Raw genomic sequence first — 24,400 nt, forward strand, 5'->3', positions numbered from 1 at the left:
CTAAAACGAAACCAAAACCTTTTAAACAGTTAAAATAACAGTTACCATTCAAAATTTAGTTTTACATTCTAGCAGGGCTAATGAGCTCTAATCTCTAAAATAACAGCTTGTGTATTTTATGATTTAAATCGTGCTTCTATTATTTTAACAATTTTTCTGAATTTTAAGAATTTTCTTTTGTAGAAAATCGGGAATACCCATATATCATTATTTTTAAAGCGGATTTCAGGAAAGCAAGAGATATATTTACTTCAATCCAGGAAGAAGCTATAAAAGATTTATATTTAAAAGCTTTTAACATGAAAAAAAGGGTCAAATTTTGCATTTTTTTTAGGTTACAAATTAGGTTTCATTGGTAAAGTATATCTATTTTTTTTATGATGTTTAAGGGAAATTCATCATAAAATGAATAGAACGGCGTTAAGCCCTCAAGTATGAATCATATATTTATAAAAAGTTATTTCCATTTTTTTGCATTTAGGTATATGCTTAGTGTTTTTACTTTTTAAATAAAGTTTCTTTTATCATTTTCAGAATTTTCGAAACCAAGGATTACAAAGAAGGTAAGCTAGAAACATGCGCAGTTCAGAAATATTTCTTTTATATTTTAAATGTTTTTTTGAAATAATAAGTTGCAAAAATTTAACAATTAAATAATTGATTTTATTGTAAGGTAAATTACGAAATTTATTTCAGACGACAGTGCATAGTTTTTTTTTTTTTTGTAATAATCGACTTTTAAGCTAATAAAGAACTTAAAATGTTCTCAAATTATTGATGTTTGATATGCTAATAGAATTAAAGAAGTATGTTAATATCATAAAGAAAACATTGCTTATTATCTAAAATTTTATCCAAGAGCCAAAATATCAAGAGAAGTTCTATCAAAGTCTCAATGTGCTTAAGATCTGAAAATTTCATCGCAAATCTTGTTGTACGTGTTAAATAGGAAGTTGGAAAGCATAATTTTAAAAGAGTTTTCATTTTCTTTTTAGAATTGATGTTCGGTATATCTAACAGAGTACCTATACGTATTTAGAGAAATATTTGAAATTGAATAGGTGCTGACAGTCACAATTTTGACGACTCTCGAATATATTTAAGTTAATAATCATATGCAGCAAATAAAAATATATTTCTATTTACTATGAAGTACGACGATTAGCTTCATCTTGAAATTTATGTATTTGCAGCTTCTAAACTAATATTGGATATAAATTTAATGAAAGAATATGTAAATTTATTTCAAAAATGCAATAAACGTAAAGTATGTTATTTTCTGGTATTAAGATATGAATAGTGTCTATATATATAAAACAGGAAAATTAAGAAACCAGTAATTCAGCCAAAACTGCTGAACCGATTTCGATAATTTTGGTTTCATATAAAAGATCCTGAACCGAGATATGCTATCAAAGGTTGCTTGTACTCTTTCTCCTTCAATTTTCGAAACAAATCGAAAAATTAAAACTGCGTTATGTATTCTCTTTGTAGAAATCATACGATAGAGCTCAGCAACCGAAACCACCGAACCGTTTAAATAAAATTTATTTCATATGAAAGCGTATGGCCCCTAGATATAAAAAATTGGTTAAATCGGTCCGTTATATATTTTATTTAGTGATTCACAGACGAACTCTGTCAAGTTTTCCTCTTCGGAGAAAGGACAGAGAAATAACGTTTTGAAATATCTCTCGGAATCGGAAATTGGTTTGAGAAGAGTACTATTGATTTGATATGAAAGTCATTTGATTTTCCTGTAGATATTGATGACATTAATTTCATGTGAAATATAATTTGGTAAAATCAGTAGGGTATTGGGTCAGGATTGTTCTTTGGTTTTGCCGATTATTTTGGATACGGGTGAACTGCTGATCGCCGAAGCAGCTAGTATATTTTTCTGTATGAAAATTTGTTGTACTGATCTTAATAGAAAATAAAACAACAACTGGATTAGATAAAGAACTATTTGCACTTTCTTGCATTCGAAAGTTAATCCTAGTTATATGTATTTAAACAACAGATGAAAAATCTAAATAACGAAATGAATCTGTTATGAAAGCTGCCAGTTACAGTTATCCTCTGTAACTACTTAAATATGATAACTAATTTTCTGTTTGTTGTTATTATTTTCCTCTTCTCTTCCCTTTGAATTTTTCCGATTTCAGAAATCCAAATTTATGTTCATTACGTTTTTAGATGGAAGAAAAAAAGTTAATCAAAAACCCTAACACATATTCCTAATTTATTAAATTTTTTAAAAATTTGATGAGAAAGATAGTATAAAGCTAATAAATCACTTAGCACACAACAATATGTAAAACAAATATATCGTTAATTTAGCGCTTATTTCATATTGGTCTCTTTTGTGTATTTAGAAATTTAAGGTCAGATCAATGAAAATGGAACAGTGGTTAAAATTTGATGCGTAAATGTGACGATAATAGTTTGTAACAGTAGAGTGGGAGATGTGAATGACAACTCTTATTTGAAATGAACTTCCTTACGTCATCGAAAGGAGCTACATGATATGCAGTGATGGTCGGGCAACAATGCAGTTTGCTATTTCCTCCGCATCACATTTATGGTTAAAGAGCAATCATTGACATATCGGTCTGCTTGCCTGATGACAGACAGATCCCTTACATTTTAGGCAAAAATATTGATATACAAAATAATGACAATTTAATGCTGCAGAAATTTTATTTTCATCTTTGGCTGGGATTCATGCATTTTATGCAATTCTGTCTGTTCGTTTTAAAAATTTAGTTACCACTGTAAGTATAATTGGGCCACTATAGTCTCTTGGCAATCAATATTTTCAGATTCAGTTTGCCAATAGGATCAAAGCGATGGACGCGATGTTGGATTTCGAAAATTGCATTAATGAATGAAGAAATGCACAAAGAACATTTACTGCCATCGACTCGAGTGAAGGACTGGCACAAGCGATTTTGTATCTTCTAAAGTGTCTTTTTCCCATGGTAATGCATGATCACTCGCATACTAAACAAGTTGACGAAGGTTTAGTTGACAGAGATAAAAACCCACGATATAGCCCTGATCTTTCATCGTGTGATTTTGAAATGTTGCTGAGTTGAAAAAAAATGTTGGCACTTTTTTTTTGTTGTTGTGTTCTTCACTCAGACAGAAAAGTCATGGACTCTATTCGAAACTAGTTTCAGTTACAGTCATATGCAAGGTATTGACCACTTGGTGAATCAGAGGGATAAGTGCTTGTAATTTTTCTGATTATTTTTTTAAATGAACTATGCCATTTCATTCTATGGTTCCTGCTTTGTTTTCCTTGATCCGCCCATATAATTTCAGTTGTTTTCTGTCATTCATTACATAGCTGCCTTTTCAACTATGCTAGAACTGCTTATACTCCCGCCGGATAGAAAAACATGTAGTTGATTCCGTTTTCGGATCTAAAGCAGGTTACTTAACCCATTTGTCGAGATTTGTGTGCTTTTCCTTTTCACCAAATGGGATAACGTGCAAGAATTAAGGAACCTGTGCAAATTGAGATTTGAATTCACAAATTAGGGTTCATAGCCAAATAACAAGACCACTAGACAAAAGTGTACACACTTGTCCAAAAGTTGTTATCTGGTTTATGATGTTATCACCACAAACCATAAAAAGCTTTAATAATTTCCGTTTCTCTAAATAGCTCTTGACATAGTTTAGCAACTTACTTAAAATATTCTTTAGAATCTTAAAAAAAAAAAAAATGGAATTTGAACCCACTTATCTTTTGTTTATCGCTAATGCATGGTTAATTTCCTTATTTTATTCTTCTTTTGACTTGAACGTTCAGTATATGTGAAACATTTTGACGTTCAAAGAACGACAAAGTTTGACGTTCATTTGCACTCCAAGAAAAAACTGTTAGAGTATGTAGTTAATCTTCATGACAAAAAACGATATAAACAAATAGCAGATAAAATAAATTTCCTTTCTTCTCGAAACAAAAGACTGTTAAATCTTTCTTCTTATTATTTCTATTTTTAGACGTTTATTGCAATATCTGGGCCAGACTTTTAACCAAAATGCTCGATTTCATTATTTGTGAGCTGCTACTACAAAACTTATACGATTTTTTTCCCATTAATTAAGCATATAAAAGTAATGAAGAAAGTTTCTTACGAAGTTTTCATTCTATAATAATTTTCCATTGTACGCTTTTTATTTTTTAATGTTTGTATTTTGTAAACATTTATAGAATAAAAAGTTCCTTTTTTGCTAGAATATAGACAAATGTTTGTTAAAGTAAAATTTTAGCTCTTTTATTTGTTTAAATTTTATCTAACTTATTTTGTGTTTTTTTTTTGGTTCAAATAATAATTGCAATTTTATTTCCGTAGGGAGCCCCATCTGAAGCAAAGCATTCAATTTCACGGTACTGTGTGACACATTTTATGATATCATTTTATTTATTTGCTGATTTAAATTAAATTGACTAGTACTCTTCTTATATTTATTTAGAGATAAAATCGTCTTATTTGTATGCTTTAAAAATATTTGTATGTTCATATTTGTATGATTTGAAAATATTTCCGTTTTTATTACTGATCTGCTTATGTTTTATTGTATGCTGAAATTTAAAATATTCAAATAACTGAATTATACAATGCTTAATATCGTTTTTCTCGCGTCAGATTAAAAAGAATAATCCTTTTTTACATTTCTCACATCCAGGTTTTATGAAGTTAGATATTTAATACTAGAAAAGCAAAAATAAATAAATTAAATAAGACAAGCTCTAGAATTCATTAAAGAAAGAATTCTTTAAAATTATTGCCTAACTTTATAAATTACTTTTGAAGAATAATACTTCATATGAAGGATGTTTAGGCTGCATGTTTATTGAATTAAGAATCACAATTCATAATTATCTAAAATATTTTTAATATTGTAACGATATCAAATATCTCAGGACCTATTTAAAAACTCTCTGGTGCCCAAAGAAGTAAATGATGCTAATCTTTTATAAAGAACGCTAGCATAACGATCAAAGCATTTTTCCCAGAAATGTTTTGTATATTATATATTATTGAACTAGCACTATATATTTTCGATTATTTCAGTTTTATCTAAAAATAATTTCTCATTGAATTTCAGAGTAATTTTTTTTATAAAAGTTTTGTACATTTTAAGCACTTTTACAATAATTTGTTGTTTGCCGTTTCTTGACATTTTGATTTAAAACATTGAAATTTAAATATCGCCCTGAAATTAATAATATCATATTCAATATCATTTCCTTTAACGTAACAGAATGCTAGATTTTCAGCAATTCTAAATCCAAGCTTCTTTTAAAAGTTTTCTCTTTTCTGATTTTAATTATGTCCTACAGGGTTAAAATCAGAAACAAAATTTGAATAATGATTCGTTAAATACAAAATAAAAAGGAAAAAAGTAATTTAAAGTGTAGACCAAAAAAGAGACGCATTTTTTTAAAAATACAATCCGTATCTTAATGAAAACCATCTTTTTTATGAATATTCACAAGATTTTTAAATTTATGAATATCAGTTTTTTATTTTCTTGCATATTTAATTCAACTTCTCTTTTAGATGTTTTATTTCATTATACATTTCTTAAAACATCTCATTTTTCCATCTAAAATTAAAGTTAAATTGTATTTTTATAAAATGTATATTTATAAAGACCAGGTAAAGGGACGATACAAATTTTTTCAGGAAAGTGACCAGGCCTTCAGCTCAGGCAATAAAGGAACTTAATTTGCGTAGAAGTAGACGAATTGCGAATAGAACTAAGACCGGTAAGAGATTTTTTTTTTTTTTTTTTTTTGCTTGCTTGTAATTCTATCTTTATTAAAGCAACAACGATTTATTTGATATAAAACAATACATACCGTCTTTAGCCTCGTTTTAAATGCCTTTTTCATTCCGTGATATTTTGGAAATATTAGCTGAATGCACATCCTCAGATCACGCAATTAACAAACTTGATGCCGATACAATTAAATAATATTAATTATTTATAGTGATGATAAACCAAAATTTCTTTATTATCAGTTAATACTAATAATATATAAAAGCTATTAAATAAGTCAATTAAAATCCTAGAATCGTATTTTACTCCATAAATATAGAAATTGTGTTACCACGAGTAATTTTTTAATAATAATCTACTAAACAGTATTTCACAATAAATGGATTCATTCCACGTAATACTTACTAAATTTGAGAATTTTTCAAATGGGTATAGAGTTAAGGAATCACTGTGTTATATACTTTTGACGTTACACTTCTTTTTGGATTTTCAGAAATATAGTATTCATTTTTTCATCCTCAAAAACATCAAAGGTAACCTTGTATATGTTGTAAGGGCAGTGATGTCTCGTGCATTGTAATCATGGTGGTAAGATAATTTGTTTACTACTTTGTGAAATGCACTTCTATATCATCTAGCTTTTTCTCTTTCAACAATCTGGAATAATTTAAGAATTATTAAAAATATTACAATGAATTATAAGCGATCGAAGAACTTTAAAAAATCATATTTTGTAAGGTTAAAATTGATATAAATCAAATTTTTTTTTTCACATTTGTTATCTAGAAAAATGCCGTGAATTATTCTTTACCGTGAATTTTTTTTTTTCATCCTGTTGTTTATTTTTAAATTAAGGACTATCGGAAATATTTTGCATAATGGAAAACCGTTCAAAACTCTGTTTCAAACATCTTTGAAACTGCACTTTTCTACAAACCCTTCTTCCCTTCAAACCGTGTGCAATAAAATACGCAATGCTACAAGGCATTCCTTATAGAAGAAAAAGAGAAGTTCTCTGCCTATCATTTTTTCTGGGTTTTTTTCCCCCTTGATAATCGAAAGCCCTCAAAGTAAAAATGTGTTTAAATGATAATGGACTTAAATATTACGTGGAAGATTAAATAAATTTGTGATTGTATTTATATCTGAAAAAGTTGTGAATGCTGCAGTCCATGTATAGAAAATGCAATTGTGGGTGGAAAACACAAAAGAGTTAAGTCATAGAATGATGGGGAAGGTGGTGTCCATTCAGCCCGATACAATAAAACAAAAACTATTTTTCAAATTAAAACTGTTTTAATTTTGTTAATTTTAAAACTGAAGTAATTCATTCCATAATTTGTCAAAATATTCTGTATACAAGTTATAGTAAATTTATTAACAAATGTAACTTACGAATTTAACCTAATAAATAAATGCATTATATGTGAAAACTTAAATTTTGAGGCATCGTAATTCGTATTATATCTGGGAAATATTTTGCTGACTTAGTCTAACTTAAAATTTATATAGCTTTAAAGGTTCGTTGATGTAAAATATTTCGAGTGAGTTATCAGTTTATAAAATAGTGATAGAATTTTCTATAAGTAATTAATATTCCCATGATTGCTAAAAAAGTATGTAAGATACAGCACCCAAGAAACATAAGAAAAAATTAAGGTATCCGATTAGGTTGAAAAAAGGATTTTTCCAGAAAATTTGAAATTTTTTTTTATGATCTGAAAATAAAGTCCAAACTTCCAATCCAACTTCGTTACATTCTAAAACAGACTTTGTTTTTAATATATGTGAGATAGAACTGTAGGTACAGTAGTTTCCATAATACGAAACAAATAAAAATGAAATCCTAAACGGTGTTATTTTTAACAGAAAATGAGCGGTTTATTTTATTTTTACCGTAAATTTCTCAAAAATAATATTTGCTATGTTTATATTATATCCCTACCTACTCGACCGTGTTTATTTATTTTTGGCATTTCAGTTTAAAAAGGGTGAAAACTACATTTGTTTCCAGCGCATTTGGATGAACGAATTTACAAGTACAGTATCTAAGCGCATTTTCTGAGGAGTGAATATTTCACTGTGATTGATTCACAGAAAACATATCTCAAAATCAATTCAATAAAATTTCGTGAAATTTGGTATGCATGTATCCAATACCTTTGAGGGTGTGATAGACCACGGATTTTAAGATAGCTTAATTTACAAACACTTTAAGTTCAAAACATAAACAAATTTTGACAAAGAATCACTAACGGTAACTTCAAATGCTCATAAATTTTTTATTTAATAAAATATTTTTTATGTTGTGGTTGGTCTGTTACATTTTATGTAGTTTGAGCTATATGTAGGTGAGATAAAAATTAAATTTTTTAATTAGTGCGCTGTTTTCCTAACATTTAAAATTTTTCTAAATTTTCATTAAACAAACAGTATTTTTCAAAAACTAAAGGTAATGAGTATATCTTTTTCTTCTGATAGGGACCTTCGAAATCTGTATTAGCTATCTGCTACAGTAAAAAATATGTATGCATCATTTTTTAAAAATTCGTCTCCGAATCTAGTCGGATATCTTAACGTAAGAAGTTAAAATTGCTAAAATATTTCTACTGACAGTTTGAAATAAGAGGTAACCTTGAAGCACGAGTTGGGGTTACTATAGTATGGTAGTAAGGTTTGTTCTTCGGGAGCGGAGTTTTTAAAGCTCGACACCTGACTTTATTGAAAAGCTGCCGCCTTAGCGAGTCTGGTACGCAATAAATCCACCGGAGCTAAATGTCCTTCCCTTGTTTTACCGCGGAAAGTTAGAGAGGAATGTGCCAATTCAGGTATAATCCTCGTCATATGACTGAGGTTCAAAATTATGACATCTGTGTCAAAATAACCCAAGTGTTTTTTGTTTGTTTTAAACATGATGTTAATGTAAGTAAACTAAATCAAACTCGAGTTTTATATTCTCAACAACTAGGCTATGGTTATTTTTTTTTTTTCTTTTCGTCTTCCATCATATTTTACTTAGAAAACAGTTCATATTAAAGTGAGTATATAGGTCAATGCACGATAATTTTAGAAGATTCTAATTTTTCTTCTTCTTTTTTCACCATTTATAGAATCAGCCACCAGGGAACTGCCAAAAAAAGAGATGCGAAAACCCACTCGTAAGAGAGTAGAGTCAGTAAGTTAGATTCATGTGCATTGTTGGAATTTTTTTCTGTTTTTGAATTGATGTTTTTTCAACAGTACTGAACAGATATTTTTCTTTAAATGATTACTATAAAACTAAAAATAAGAATTTAGGTTATAGGATTGGAGCGTAGATCTCTTATTGTTTCGAAAAAGAAAACATTATTCTACTTTTAATAAGTAACATTTAAGCAATAAATATATTGAACATTCCAAAACATAATGAAGGGTTCCTAGCTTTATTGCAGTCTGTTAGCGTCTACAGAACGCATTATTTTATATGTAAATTCTTGTGACGAAAAAACTTTCATACTAAATATATTATCCTGATTTGTTTGTAAAAATTTTAGAGAGAGAAATTTTGAACTAGTTTTCATTCTCTTCATACAGTGTGGCTAGGGATTATCAGAGTCAAAAATGCACAATTACGCCAAGCCAATGGAGTGGTGACAATCGAAAAATTTGTCATTAATGCAAAGAATCCGTCAGAATTGGCATGACGTGAACTTGAGTATTAAATATAAAACTCGTTCAAATTCCTTTTCAGTCCAGTTGGGCCGAGAGGAAATACAGCACAAGTGGTTCGGGCAACTGCTTGGGCTGTATTTGTGGAGAGTTGCAATATACCAAGGGGCTAGGATAAGCTATTCAACTAGGGGATCAAAGTGAGTGATCGTGAAACAGATAAACGGTAAAATGAAAAGTAATGGTGGATTGTCATTATTCCATGTCGACATTAGAATATAAAAAGCTATAGGTAAAAAATTAATCAATTTTAATTGCTCACATAAGAAAATAATGATTAAATCCTGAAGACATAGAAATGGAATTCAAGTTCATTTTTAAAACATGTTTACTAAAACCGCGGTAATGGTAATACGATGCTTCATTTAGACATATACGCATATATAATTTCAGTTGACTTTCACTGAATTATAAACTCAACTTACTCTGATGTATTAAACTATAGTTTTCCCGAGAAACAGTTAAACTCAAGAGAACGAAATGATAGAGCCGCCCTTTAACTGTATTAAATTTGTAGGAACTGCTACTGTACACCAACGTTTACATCCAGCAAAATCAAAACTTTATGAAATATGATTATTTTATCTTGTAATTTATAATATTTCTATGTTTCTCTCTACATGTGATATTATCACGATTGTTAACATGTAACAAGATACGTAAAACGTTGTATTGCATTTCAGCAAATTGTTTTCTTGCGATATCGCACAGTTGTAGTTAATTGATATAATTCAGCTATTTTAATAGAATTAATTATGCGCGATAATTGTTATTATAAAAAGTTTCCAATTTAATCATAGGCCAATAGCTAATTTCAGAAGCATTTTGAAATGGCATATAGTTCTAGTAAGCAAAATACCTTAAATTATATGAATATTTATATTTTGTATTGTTTCATTCAATAAACGTATTACTTACAAAAATAGGAAATCTTAATTTTAGACATACCTTCGTCTTTTTTTCATATTTAGAAAAAATCTTTAACAATTTAAATAAAATAAATAAATCCTATTTGTTTATGATGAGAAATCAGAGAACAATGAAGTTTTGGTCTCAGACAAATCAAAGGCCACTTCGAGGAAAGTGCTATCAAATCTGCTAACAAGTGGATTTGAACATTTCATAGTTATGAATCTTTTGTGTGTGTAGATGTTGAAATATAAGGGCTTTTACGATATTTTTGGAAAATAAAACTGATAATAAATAATAATTAAAATATCTCAAAAGGATCAAACTAAATGAACTCGCAATGTTAACATTTCCAGCTGTTTTTTAATTGTATTTTCAGTGCTACTTTATTATTTTTTTTTTACAATTAGCTGTTTTAATGATAATTTGAGAAGTGTTATTTTTCTTGACTAATAGCAATATATATCATTGAAAGCGTTTTGAAAAATGTAGCGTTGATTGATTTAGTATTCTATAAATAGCAAATGTGCTCTAGACAACTGTTGCTCTAGAATAAAGATTTCCGACTAGTAGCCGGTGTAGAACTGAATGTGTTTGTGATCCATGATACAACAGATGACAGTTTACGCGTTGATTCTTGTTACGGATACTAGTTATGTTAAAACTTACAAACAGTATGTAGTTTTATTAAATAAATTCTACCGCACAAAATGAAGGAAAAATATAAGAGAATCCTAGAATAATTCTTGATTTTTGTAAATAAAGAAATAAATTCTACAAAAATTTTGATTTTTACATAGAAAAAAAATTTCTTGGCTGAACTTATTAATATTGTCGGTTTCTTCTATGTAGTAGAGGGTACTTATTGAAGTAGTTCAACTGTAAGGCAGCACATCCCAAGATAGGAATGAGTGGTTCAATATAAAAGTTTCACCTATATGTTGCCATTATATTTTAATACTTTTATATACTTATTTAGCGTTTTAACATTTTTACACAATTAAAATAATTTATTTGATTTATGTTTTCTCATTTTTTTTTTTTTTTTTCTTTTATAAGGTGAAACCTCAAAAACGTCTCGGTCTGCTGCCGCGTCTACCATCAGATTACAGGTACTTGATATTGGTCATATATTTAATTATATTTCATATAACTAGCTTAATCATTTAAAAGCTTTACTTGAAATTAACCATTTTGTCTTTATTCTGTATAGAGATAAAAATTTTTTTCTCTGCAATGTATAAACATTTGGATAAATTTGTATACTTTAACAATATTTCCATAATTATTTTCTTTTGAATAATTTGTTGATATGTTAATCGCTTCTGAAATTTAACATGTCTGAATAACCACTGTTAGAATGTTTAATGCCATTTCCCTTCCATGCAAATCTAAAGATTAACTTTTTAAGGCTACCACATATTAAATAACTTTTTGCTACTTTTTGAAGTTTTATTAAGCTTTCATGCTTTTGAAATTATAAATTGTTGTATTTCTGTGTTAATATTACTTCGGTTAAAATATAGTAACAAAAATCTGAAACGTTAGAAATAAAATAACTTTTTATATATTTCTTCCGAAACTTTAGCATTTCAAAATAAAGATTTTGCAAAATGCATAACTGTTGCTAAACTAAAAGCTCAATTTAAGATTTTCTGCAATCATAGTAGAATTACGAATGTCTTCAATAGGTGTAATTTGTGAGGTGTGCGATGCAAGTAATTCAGAGAAAAAACCCAAGTTTGAATTATAGAAGAATATTTTTATACTCTTTATGCTTCTTGTTGCTAACGAATTTATTTTATTTTTCAAGCCTTACCAAATTCTGAAAACAGATGCATCATGATTATGTAAATATCAGTATTGAATGCATAACTTTGAACAACAAAAAAAAAAGTTTTTTCTTTTTTAATTCACTCCATTATTTTTCCTGCAATTCAAACAATCAGAGCAGTGCTTTTTTGTGTGATTTCTTCTGCCGATTTGGTTTTAGATTTTTTTTTTTTTTTTTGCTGGATTTTTTAAAAAATTTTTTTGATGCCATATGTAACTCCACCTTCAAAATGGCAACTTACTTCCTACTACAAGAAATTCAATTTTTTAACGTGGTTTTATTAACTCGTTTTCGCCTCTGTCTGTCTGTATGAATTCAAATATTGCAATCGATTTTGAACTAATGTCCTGATGAATTAAGAGAATTGAATTTTTAAATTCAGTTCAGATCCGGGTGACAATGCGATATTAAATCGCTTTCTTGTCAGTCTGCTCTGTGCAAATTTTGCAATGATTAAAAACTTCCATTACCGACAGATGGCGTCTCACCAAATCTTTAATTCATCCGAAAGTTATCTTAAAATTGATTGCAATTTCGCAGACACTTGACTAAAAAGCAAAAACTAATTATGTAAACAAAAGAAAATTAATAGATCACGTTTATAAAACGGATTAAAACGTATAAAATAATTTCTTCTAGCCCTATAATGATTGTCCTAAAAATTTCTGACTGTGAATTTAAAATAATTACGACTTTATGCTTTAAACTACAGTCTGTAAGGGGTTAGCAGAAATTATATTATATTTTTAGTCCGTTTAAAAAACATGATATTTTGATTTTTTTATTTAAATAAATATTTGGATAGATAATGAAAATAAATTGATTTTTTTGTCGATCAAAATTAATTATTGAATCTTACTGATTAGCATAATTAAGATGCATCTCTTTTTTATAATTATGTAAAGAGTGAAAAAAAAAGTTCCTAGTAAAAAATTTGGGTCTAGAGATTTCGCGTGAATGCAATGGAGCCCTAAGCCATAGGCCATAGAATTTAGAAACGTACAGAGTGTATAAAAATTCTGAATTTTTCAGACTGGAATGAGATTGGAACGAGTCTCGCATCTGCGTGTTTTCAGTGAATCTTCAAGAAATCGTAGTGTAAGATAATGATAAATCCTCCACCCTCTAAAAATAAAGACAGGCTTTTAAAAAAGAAAAACATTCCTTTCACGGCAACATCCCTATATTTATTTTTTCAAAAGATCCATTATCAATTTTATTATACTTTGTTGGTGGTTTTTCTTTTTAAAGATCTTCTCTCCAATAAAACGAAAATAAAGTAAATTACTAGCAATTTTATTTACATTACTAAATTTTTTTAAATTATATATTCATTATGATATATAGTTTTTAGCGACCTCCCTCCCCTCAGTTTTCCTTTTAGATTTTTGCACTGAATTTACAATTATAGAGCTACATATAGCATATCAGAATTAAATATTCTTCTTGACTAATTATTAATGTAATTTTACCTATTTTTACGAACAGAATTATTCAGTTTTTAACAACATCAAATACAATATGTTATTTTTTCAATCGTATTTATTTAAAAAAATATTTGCAACTAGTGCATAAAATCTATAAAACCTGATAATTCAGAATTGCACTTTTATATATATATATAGATTTTCGTCAGATGAGTCAGTAAGTAATAGAGTAATTGAAAACCCGTTTCGAAAGATTCCTTCCACTTCGGCACAGGAAATCTTGGTTCCAGAAGCTCCAAATTCGGGTACAGTTCCAGAAAATTCCCCACCTGGTGAGAGTTACAAGTTTTTATCATCCTTATTTGATTCATTGTATGTGTGTGTGTAATGATATCTCTGAATCTAAATTAAATCCTAATTAATATACTAATTTTTTTATCTTAATTTAAACCATATCAACTTAATTCTAAAATGTTCTTTTATTTCCTGATCCAATTCCACCATTTTTATTTAATTAATGCTACACGAGCTCTATAAAAATGCTTAAATCAGAGGTTCCCACACTCTAAGTCAAGGGATAAAAATCTGACAACGTATATAAATTTTTTAAAAGATACCTACGTGCCCTTTACCTAAATCGAAACGTTCAAAAAAATTCCTATCAGAATCTCATAGTATATAATCACAGGGGGAAAATATTTCGGTGTCTCACTTTTTTCGCACTTGTGTAGTGCTGTGGATTGACGTACCTCGTGCCTTCATGCTTGTACATACAGTATGCCTTCCGGGATGAAATAAACAGAAAGTTTAAAAATTCAAAGTGTCTTCTCTCTCTTCGGCTATGAAACTGCCCAAATATATAATCATTCGGTAATGCTTAAGGACTGTCAGTGCAATATTATTTATATTTCTGTTTTGAAAAAAAATTAATATTATTTGTCTAGTCACCTTAAAACGAAAAAAACTTATTTGTAAGTTGGTGCTATTTTTAAAATAACAATAGCTGAAATTACATTTAAAACGGATTTTTTAATTGTTAGACAATATTAGAGCTTTGAAAAAGTGCCCAGAAAACTGTATCAATACTAAACATCGTTTTCTAGAAAATAAAAAAAACAAAGTATGACGTCATATCCGGTGCAAAAAAAGAACAGTTTATTTGATACATCAACAGCACTATTTGCAAACTACTTAAGCACATGCTCAAAGTGCATCGAGGCAGGCTTGGTTGCGCCGTGGAACGGATGCCAGCGCACGTCGCAGCAGCACGGTGACCACCAAAGTGCCAGTAACACGCAGACGCGCATTTAAGTTTGCTTAGGTTGTCACTACGTATGGATACACCAATGTCTTAAGATAACCCCATAGAAAAAGAAGCAACCTAATAAGGTCGGACGATCGTGGCGGTCACAGCTGGACTCCCACATCCGTTGCAGCGGGCAAGATATTCCATATCCAACCAATTACTTACAGGAGCACAGAAATGCGCCGGAGCCCCATCACATTTGAACCAAAGGCCTTGTATTGCCGCTAAGGATATGTCATAAAAAATATCGGGTAACATATCACGGAGAAAATTCAAGAAGAATGTCCCGAGAACCGTTCAGGCAACCAAGCAGGCTGTCCCCAAGTATGCCGGCCAACACATTTGTAAACCAGCGTTCCTGTTATTTCTGCGGGGCTGATTGAATGAGGATTGAAATGGGATCATTTATGGTTGTTGCGATGTTTGAATACCCCATCTAGAGTGAAGCATGACTTCTCAGTCCACAAGATATGAGCAATGAAACCATTATATATGTTGTGTTGCTGAAACAGCCATTCACAAAAGTCCATGCGTTTCTGAAAGTCATCTGGTTTTAGACATTGCACGGTTGTGTACCGAAATTGGTGTAACCTCTTTGACCGTAACAGCCTGTGAACAGTACTTCTAGCAGAATTCAGCTCACTAGCTAGAGTGCTTATTTTGGACGTGTCTTTTATCCATCGCAGTATTGCATCCTCCTGTGATACCGTCAAGGTGGGTTCATACGAGGCCAACTATTGCGGGCAATAGAAGATCATGCTTATTTCAGGAATATCACGTGACCCCAATGGGACAATGAGGAATAATTGTGTCTTCGGGACAACCGTTTGCCATTGTCCCAACAACATTGTCTGAACTGTTCACACGAGGACTATATAGGGACAGCAACAGAGGGACAATGATTGCTCACAATAGTTCACCTCATGTGAACTCTGCTTCAGGGCACTATGCGGTCTTCCAACATCATGACGGCCGATTGTCGAGCAGACGCTTAGTGTATTTCTCAGTCTGTCGACCAGCCTGCGGATGACATAGACATAGGGAGGAAAACGTGTCGGATATCGACGGGCATACTTCCTAGCAGTTCGTAAGTCATTTCCATTACATTGGCCATAGATCAAATGCATGTCGCTGCAGTCACGGACGGAATACATGATCACTATGCGAAGAATACATGAATTTTATTGGTATTTAGGATTTGAAATGTATTTTATCTGGGGTTTTTTGTCCCTAGCGGTTATCCAAAATAATAACATAGCATTTTTTGTAAATCTAAACATTTAAGAATCAAAATATAACAACCTTTGATAAGTTTTAACCTATGAAATAATCTTGAGAAAAAATAAAAAGGATGTCTGGACAGTTCAAAAGAATGAAATTTTTTATGTTCTAATCTATGATTCTTTGTTTTAAAATATTTTCCTCATTTATCATAAATTAGAAAATATGAAAATAAATTTCAAGTTGTATTATAAACGGACCTTGTTATTTCGTCTATTTCGATTTAACGGTTTTAATACATTCGAAATACACCGTTCTTCATCAAATTACCAATTGTTTTATTTCTTGCAAATCGATTTGCAAATTGTTAATTGCTTTTCCCATTTTCAGTGTCACCTGCTGAGTTGGTGGAAGCAAATGATCCTGAAGCAAGAAGGATTGTTGACGGGAATGCTGATGTCAAGCTTGTTTAATGTTCAACTAATGTTTTCTTCTCGTTTGTAAACTTTAAGCTCTGAAATTCTGACATAATTTTTTTCAATATCTTTTTAAAAGTACTTTTCATAAATACTCAAAATTTTAGATTTTATAAGTAAATTTTAAAAATTTTCTGTTTGGCAAAATATTTTTGATTAATAAATGATATTAGAATGAAATATAGTCTGGATTTATTTTTCTCTCTAGAGAAAGACAGCTGAAAAATTATTAAGAATAAATACGTAGTTGATAAAATAAAATGAAACTTTAATGTTGATACCATTACTAGAAATTTTAACGAAGAATCGAAATAAGTCTAAGTCTTGCAAAACATTCAAAAATTTTCAAAGCCCAAAGCAGAAAGATAATAATGAGTTCCTTGAAGTGATTAGGAGGTGAGGAAGTTTCAACACCTTTCATCTCAGCCCGAGTCAAATGAGATCAATTTGTGTTGAAATTCCTACTGATTATGGATATACAATATACGGTTCTGCTAGACTTTCATTGTGTATCTCCTAATTTTAGCTTATTTGCCGTTATCACTAAATAATAAATTATATAGTATCGAACCAATTTTGTCTGTATGGGTTTCTGCCAAGATTTGACAAAAGTCCGTGTTAGTCACACTCGCCTGACCCATAATTGTTTAATGTTTAGAAAAACTAGCGCAATATGCAGTTACAGTTTAAAAGCTTTTCTACCAGTACTTTTTTTGAGCTATTGCTTTTATTGGATGAAAGGTCTCATTTTCACATTTTCCTCAGACATTCGTGTTTTTAAGGAAATTCAAACTTAAGATTTTTAAGTCTTGCATTTCTAGACTGTATTCGTTGTTTTAGATGAAATTCCGTTTGCGATATTTTTATTAATACTTTTTTCTGAAGTTTTAATAAGATTTCGACGCAAACTTTTCTACGAAAGGACTTTGTGCCAAGTTGTGTCTAATAAACCAAACCAATCTGTTTGCTAATAAGGTTCAATCTCTGAGATGTTGGAAAAGTAAAACCCTTTTATTATATATTCCATCCTTCCATACTACAGACCATCATTCCATACTATTCCTCATCACTATGAGAGAACCTCCTCTCATGCTGTTGAATTTCCAATTTGAAATTTACTTTCTCCAAGAGTATAATAACAGAACAAATATTCTAAATGGATTTTTAATCCTTTGCACTCGGATGGTGCCTCTCAATCACAATTCAAGATAGTGCGTCAGTTTGACGTTTTATTTATTTATTTTTCAATTTTGATTATTCAAATAACTAAAGAATGGTAAAAAGATGTAAATTCCTTTTTCGGGGAAATTCAACTTGAAACAATTATATATATTTAAATATCGGAACAATAAACAAGCTCTTGTATTAGGTTAATAATTTTGCATCGAATTACTTCTCCGAATGCAAAGGGTAAATACGCGATATAATATTAAGGCATAGGTGTTTGGGATTCTGAGAATCTCAGGATATCACTAAGTTTGGCTGAGAATCAAACTCACTAACTGGTATATAGTGTCGTAATCCAATTCTACCAAATACCATCCATAAAATGCGGAGAATCGTATGTAACTGTCGTTTGAATAAAAGCAAAACAATGAGATGAGAAAAATGTTATAGGAATAAAATTTCAAAGTGCATTATCAGCTTTTGTGGTAATGCCTAACATAATCAAAATACCACATTTTGGAATAAGAACACAACTTTGGCGTGAACTCGAATCCAAATCGTTCGTATTTTCATAATATTCCTTCTTCTGGTATTATGTTTCCAGGCCAATATTTATGTGAACTAAAAAAAAAAAAAATTACAGCATCATGTATTATTAGTAACAGCGCATCCTCCTCTCTTTCTCCTTCATTCTTTATAGTCTCATAGATTAATTTTTAGGCCTATCGCTAAACCCTGTCAAATATTTCTCATTTATGATATTTTCTTCTGATGAAATGAACCAGTCAAAATCTTTCAATATATTCACTTAGAGTGCTATTATGTTCGAATCCAAATAACTAATATTTAATAATTTTTTTAATTGCAATTATGCTTTGCAGCATGTTTCGAGGAGAAACGATAAATCTGTTAAGATTGTACTTACCAACTAATTAAAGAATACGATTAATTGCTTTTTATTTTATAGATTTTTGTGGTAGATTTGTTTTATAATTATTATAAATTATTCTTTATTCACATCTTCTTTTACTCTATTTTTATGCGGAAGAGTAAACAGTTTGGATATCATGTGAAACATCTGTAGACCTCGACTCTCTGATTCAGAGAAAGATTAAGTTTCTAAGTTTCATTGGTCTTTTGCATTTGATTTATTTATTCATAATTTACAATAACGCTCAAATAACGTTCGCAACATCTTATCCAGCATTCATTCTCCAAATGTTCCTGCTGCACCAAGGTGAGGGCATCTGATACGTGATGGTAAATTTCACGTTTACCAAACTCACATACACGGTGGATCTCAAATATAAACATATCCCGAATCCATGCTCCTTTAATTTCGAAATCCAAACTTTACTGCTATGCTACCGCGGTTCTGGTCTTTTAAAAAATTTGGGTAAAGAATAGTGGCAACATGTTTCTGAAATGAGAGATTTTCAATAGATTGCATTTGCGGCGTCTTCATCTGATAGCACAGATAAATGAAAGAGAGTGAAAATTGTTTCCTTTAGTTTTGCTCAATTTAACTGGAAATGCTACGGAAAAAAAACTGCCTTTGAACATGATTAGAATGTAGTAAACGGTTCGAATGTTACTACGTTATTCTATTTCTCATGGCCTGAAGAAACACGTGGTTATGCTGCGTTACGTTATAGTACACTAACAATGGATGAAATTATTCAATGAAATGTTGTAACAATTTTCAGTAACCTTATTATGACAACAGAAATGAAGTTGTATCTGTTGTAAGGAATTTATTGCTCGACTTCCACAGAAGTGATTTTGATGGTGTGCATAATACATCCATGTAATTTGGATGAAATCTCTTGAAGTGGAAAGAAACTATATGGATGGAGTGTAAATACTTTTTAGCACTAATGTGTATTCAACTTCATGCATTTCGTCCATCTGTTTTCCAGTTTCGATAATGAATTACATGAAACTTTCTAAGCCTTAGGAAATTCTGCCATTGTGTAATGACAGTGCAGTTTCAACAAGTGTTGAATATTAGAATGGTAAGCAGTTTTCGTTGTACATGTCTGCTTAGCTTCGTTAGTAAACATTTTTTAATGGTTCGAAGATTTTTTTTTTTCATTTGCAGATTTTACCTGCATCAAAATTTCTTTTAAAAGAATTCTATTGAATCATTTCCAACTAGAAGCTTCTCAAGTTCAAAAATATTTTATTCCTACAATAGATTGGAGTGATATTTCTATTTATCGAAAATGCTTTTCAAGATTTTTGAGAAAATGCTTTTTAAATTTTCTGTTTGATAATTCTCCAAGTTTATTAGGAATAAGATTATGAAGTGAAAATTTATTATATAATTAGCAATGCAACATTTGATTATTTTCTACAGTTTGTTTTTCAGATGATTAATGCTAGTTATTAAATCTAGGTCAACGTTATTTTTTTGCTCCAAAATGGCTGCGTATTTAAATTGAAAATATTAAAAATTATGAAATTCATTAGAAGTATTTAATAAACTAAATTAACTTTTTCGGGTGACTCGCAATAACTTTCAGCAGCCTCGTTCTCAAGGGGGGAAAAAATACCCGAACCGAAGCTAATCCGTTGTACTTAAATGGTATCGGATTCGTCCATCGAATTACATTAAAACCTTAATCGTTTAACTTGCAAATGAAGACAAACTACTGTGATATTTCTAACTAATAATTTGGATACCCTTTCTATTGGTATATGGATGGAAAGTCCAAATTAAAATTTCCTATCTAATCAGGAAGTTCAATCTTCTCAGTTTGAGGTTAAACAATTCCTGTATAGTTGCATTATATTCAACTACTTAATTTTGGAAATTTCATGAACAATATGAGATCTATGTTCATTTTCTAGACTTTATATCGTATCAATATATGCAGAGTTCTTGAAAAAACTTAAATTCTCCCAACGAAAACACATACTTTAAATAAAATTTGGTTGCAAAGAAACTGAGTATTAAACCTGAAAATCAAATTTTTTGTACAGTAATTATATAATGAATCGCAGGAAATTTGATAAAAAAATTTCGTTGTCTGATCATGCATTGGATCTGTATGAAAACAAATCTTAAAGATGCATATTTATGCAGCATGTATTCCAGTTACACAAAACTTACGTTGATTCTTCAGAATAACGCATTTTGAACCTTTTTCATTTGCTATATGTTCATAGCTAAAATGTTCAGAGCTTCTAGTACAAATACTTGTAGCTGAAGAATAGAAATTTCAAGTTACTATAATGAAAATCGCTGAAATATTTTAAAGTGATTCTTGAATTGTATATTTCTCTTAGTACTTCTGTTCAGTTTCTTAGTATTGTATCAGAACTGAAGAAACTGAACTGAAATGCTATCGGAGTTCGTTCTTCAACTCGAACAGCATCGACTGATTCAAAAGATGGGCAAATTTACCATCGGTTAACAAGATGAACACAAATTTTCATGCATAACAAATTTTTGTAGTAAACTAGAAATTTTGGTCATTCTCTAAGATTTGCACCAGAAGAAAAAAAAATCGTCTTTTCGAGTCTTTAATGAAAGGAATGTGGAACGTCAAAGAAAATTTTCAAGTAAATCTCAAAGCCTTCTAGTTCAGTTCCTTTTTAGTTTTTTGAATATTTATCAAATTTGTAATTACAAAGATGTGGTATTTCAATATCAATATCAATGTTTTTTGAAATTTCAGTAAGATAATAAACAGAAGTTCCAAGAACGAATTACTTAGGATGCATTTCTAAGCTAACTTTTAAAATGAAGTTTTATTGTCAATGGAACATTATTTTAATAATTAAAAATAAGTTAGTTTCCCAATCTTGCTATAAATTATCAAATAACTAATTTCATTCTAAAAATTAAATTCCTAAAAGTAGGTAATTTTGCTAAGATTTTTTAATGTTTTTACTGTTGCTTCTATATTGAAGGTTGCTGGGATTTTTAGATGCCTATGATTGTGGTAACGACACACTTAGGGTTTTAGAATTTTTATTCCCATCACTATATGGAGGCTACTTGAAAATAGTCAACACAGTTTTGAACCTTTTGTTTTAAATTTACAACACTCAAATAGCAATGACTTCTGGCATCCCCTAATAATCCTAGTTTCAAAGGGGGACGCAAATGAAATAAAATTCTGCTAGTCCAATATACCATCTATTAAATTGGCATTCTTAATTTTTGGAATATGTAAAATCGTAAAAATCCAAAAGCACTTTAATAATTTTTTTGCTGCAATTATCAAATCAAGTTCTATTTTGATAAAATAAATTGGTAGATGATTAAGAAACATTCATACTTTCTTTGGCAATTATTTTTTTTACTGAGCTGTGGAAAAGAACAAGTTACGTGAATTGTTACCAACTCTTAACAATAAAATGAATATCTGATATATTTATGATTTAGGAAGAATTGTATGATAATTGAAATTTAATGTGAAGAATCGATTAATAGGAATTTTCAGTGATGGAAGTAAGATGATGAAAATTATCAAGTGGTAAATTGTATTTATAATGATTATAAAACCCGATAAATGAAAATGTTATAGCTATTCAGGATCTCCATTACTTGCTCCCAAATTAACTATACTGTGTAATTTTAAACATTTTCTATTGAATCATTTGGTTAAGCGTTAATTACTAAATGTACAAAACGCTGTTGTTAACGATTTTTTTAGATTAAGGAGGGTTTTTTTTTCAGCTGCAATATATGCTGAGAAATTTTGCAAGAAAGCACTCAAGTTCTAATGCCGCCATGTGCAAAAGAATAAAAACATTTGTTAGATATCGTCTCGGAATATAGTTTGAATGCAAGTTGACTGAAAAATAGAATAATAAATATTTCCGATTGGGCTCATTCCTCAATGTTTCATGGCGTTTCCTTAACAATGCTCAAATGTACTGGGTAAGACTATAATTTTGTAATGCCCTCCGTTCAAATCTCTTTCTATGCTGTATTCGGATGTGATTTATCAGATTGTTACAGTTTATGATTTTGATGCAATCGGAAATTCTCGGAGCGCAAAATTCAGGTTTGGTGGATGTTTAGGGAGAGAATGAATTGAATGATTTAATTCAGACAAAAGAATGGCCATGGTATTAGAATCGAATTCCCCTTTCAACTGAGTATTAAATATCATTACATGTAACGAAATCGCTCTAGGAAATTCTGGAAAATGAATTATATTCAAAACCAGCCGATTGATAATTTCGATGAATGTGGTTTATTTCTTGAAATAAACCACACTACTAAGCCAATAATGCATATATCCGTTTCCTTCGGAGCTTTCCATCTAGATTATTTTCATTTCGAACTATTAAACGCTTCTCGTAGTCATTCAGCATAAGCAATTCTTTTATTTTGGTTCTACGTTTGTCAGTTTTAAATCATTAATTCATGTTTCACTTAATATTTGCATGTAATCTGTATTAGCTATAATTCCTTAATTCATGCAAATTAAGAGTCCATTGTATCGTTCCACAAAAAATGGCTTATTGGCGTCTTGAATGAGTTAGAACTGCCCATTTTGAATAAAATACACGATATCGCTTGTTATGTGAATAGAAAGAATAGAATACCAAAATCGCTGGAGTGTGAGTTTATGAAGAATATAAACATACAGAAGTTAACTGAAAGAAATTCTGGACATTTTTTCTAATTACTTTTTTATTCTTTTCAGCTTCAATTTAAATACGAATTAATGAACTTATATTCAATAAAGTTCCGAAAGCTCTTATTTTATTGTTTACCATATTATTGCAAGAAAGTCCTTCGAAGATGTTGCTTCGACGTCCGTCATATTAAAAATTCAGTTTTTTGTAGTGGAGTACCTTCTAAGATTGAGGACAAACTTGCATCGAATTCCGAAATTTACAATTTTACTAAAGTTATTTCCCCACTGGTAAAGTGGAATGTGTTGAACTTTTCTTTTGCACTAACTGCATGCTGCTAAAGCGTCCAAAATCATAAATATTTTATCACACTGACTACAGAACCATTGTAGATTATTTGGCTTTTTTCTGTGACATAGCTGCTTCCGGAGTTAATTTGAAAATCCTTCTAGCCACTGCAAAATTTCATCCTTAGGTTGGTTGATATTAATTTTTTTTTTCAAACCATAATGAAATCTCACATGGAGAGGATTTAAACTTGCTTTGGATCAGTCAAAGTGCTGATCAGGTGACATTCACAAAATAACCCTTAGGTAGATTCAAAACTGAAAGTTCAATATATCCAACCTAAACTGACGTAGTCAACAATTCCAACTTTCTAGCAGCATGACTTGATGTTGTTAATTTTCAGCGTTCGGTCGTATAGGAATCGAATTCCAAGAAGAAATTCTCGAAATCAATGCTTTGGAGCTTTGGGACTTTTATTTTTTGGAGAGGACAAGTGGAGTTTTATTTGATTTCTTAAAGTTACATAGACGGCATTTCCACCAATAGCTGAATGACTATCAATATCGAAAATGCAACTCTTTAGTCAGCTTTGCATTCAGTTCGAAGTATTAATTGAGTCATTTAAAATTATTTGACGACAAATCGTTTTGATATATTT

The 24,400-nt window shown here is 30.0% G+C and overlaps 1 protein-coding gene across 1 annotated transcript in view; it reads left to right on the forward strand.

The window, feature by feature from the left end:
* The window catches only part of LOC129958732 (uncharacterized), a 28,550-nt gene extending 11,735 nt beyond the window's left edge, over positions 1-16,815 (forward strand). The window contains exons 4-10 of the mRNA XM_056071385.1: positions 535-563; positions 4,371-4,405; positions 5,709-5,791; positions 8,916-8,980; positions 11,482-11,534; positions 13,882-14,015; positions 16,601-16,815. Of these exons, the coding sequence (XP_055927360.1) occupies positions 535-563; positions 4,371-4,405; positions 5,709-5,791; positions 8,916-8,980; positions 11,482-11,534; positions 13,882-14,015; positions 16,601-16,683 (482 nt within the window). The 3' untranslated portion in view covers positions 16,684-16,815. The remainder of the gene's footprint in view (positions 1-534; positions 564-4,370; positions 4,406-5,708; positions 5,792-8,915; positions 8,981-11,481; positions 11,535-13,881; positions 14,016-16,600) is intronic.
* Positions 16,816-24,400: the final 7,585 nt, after the last annotated feature.

Source organism: Argiope bruennichi, chromosome X1 (assembly GCF_947563725.1).
Source record: "Argiope bruennichi chromosome X1, qqArgBrue1.1, whole genome shotgun sequence".
NCBI classification, from domain to species: domain Eukaryota; kingdom Metazoa; phylum Arthropoda; class Arachnida; order Araneae; family Araneidae; genus Argiope; species Argiope bruennichi.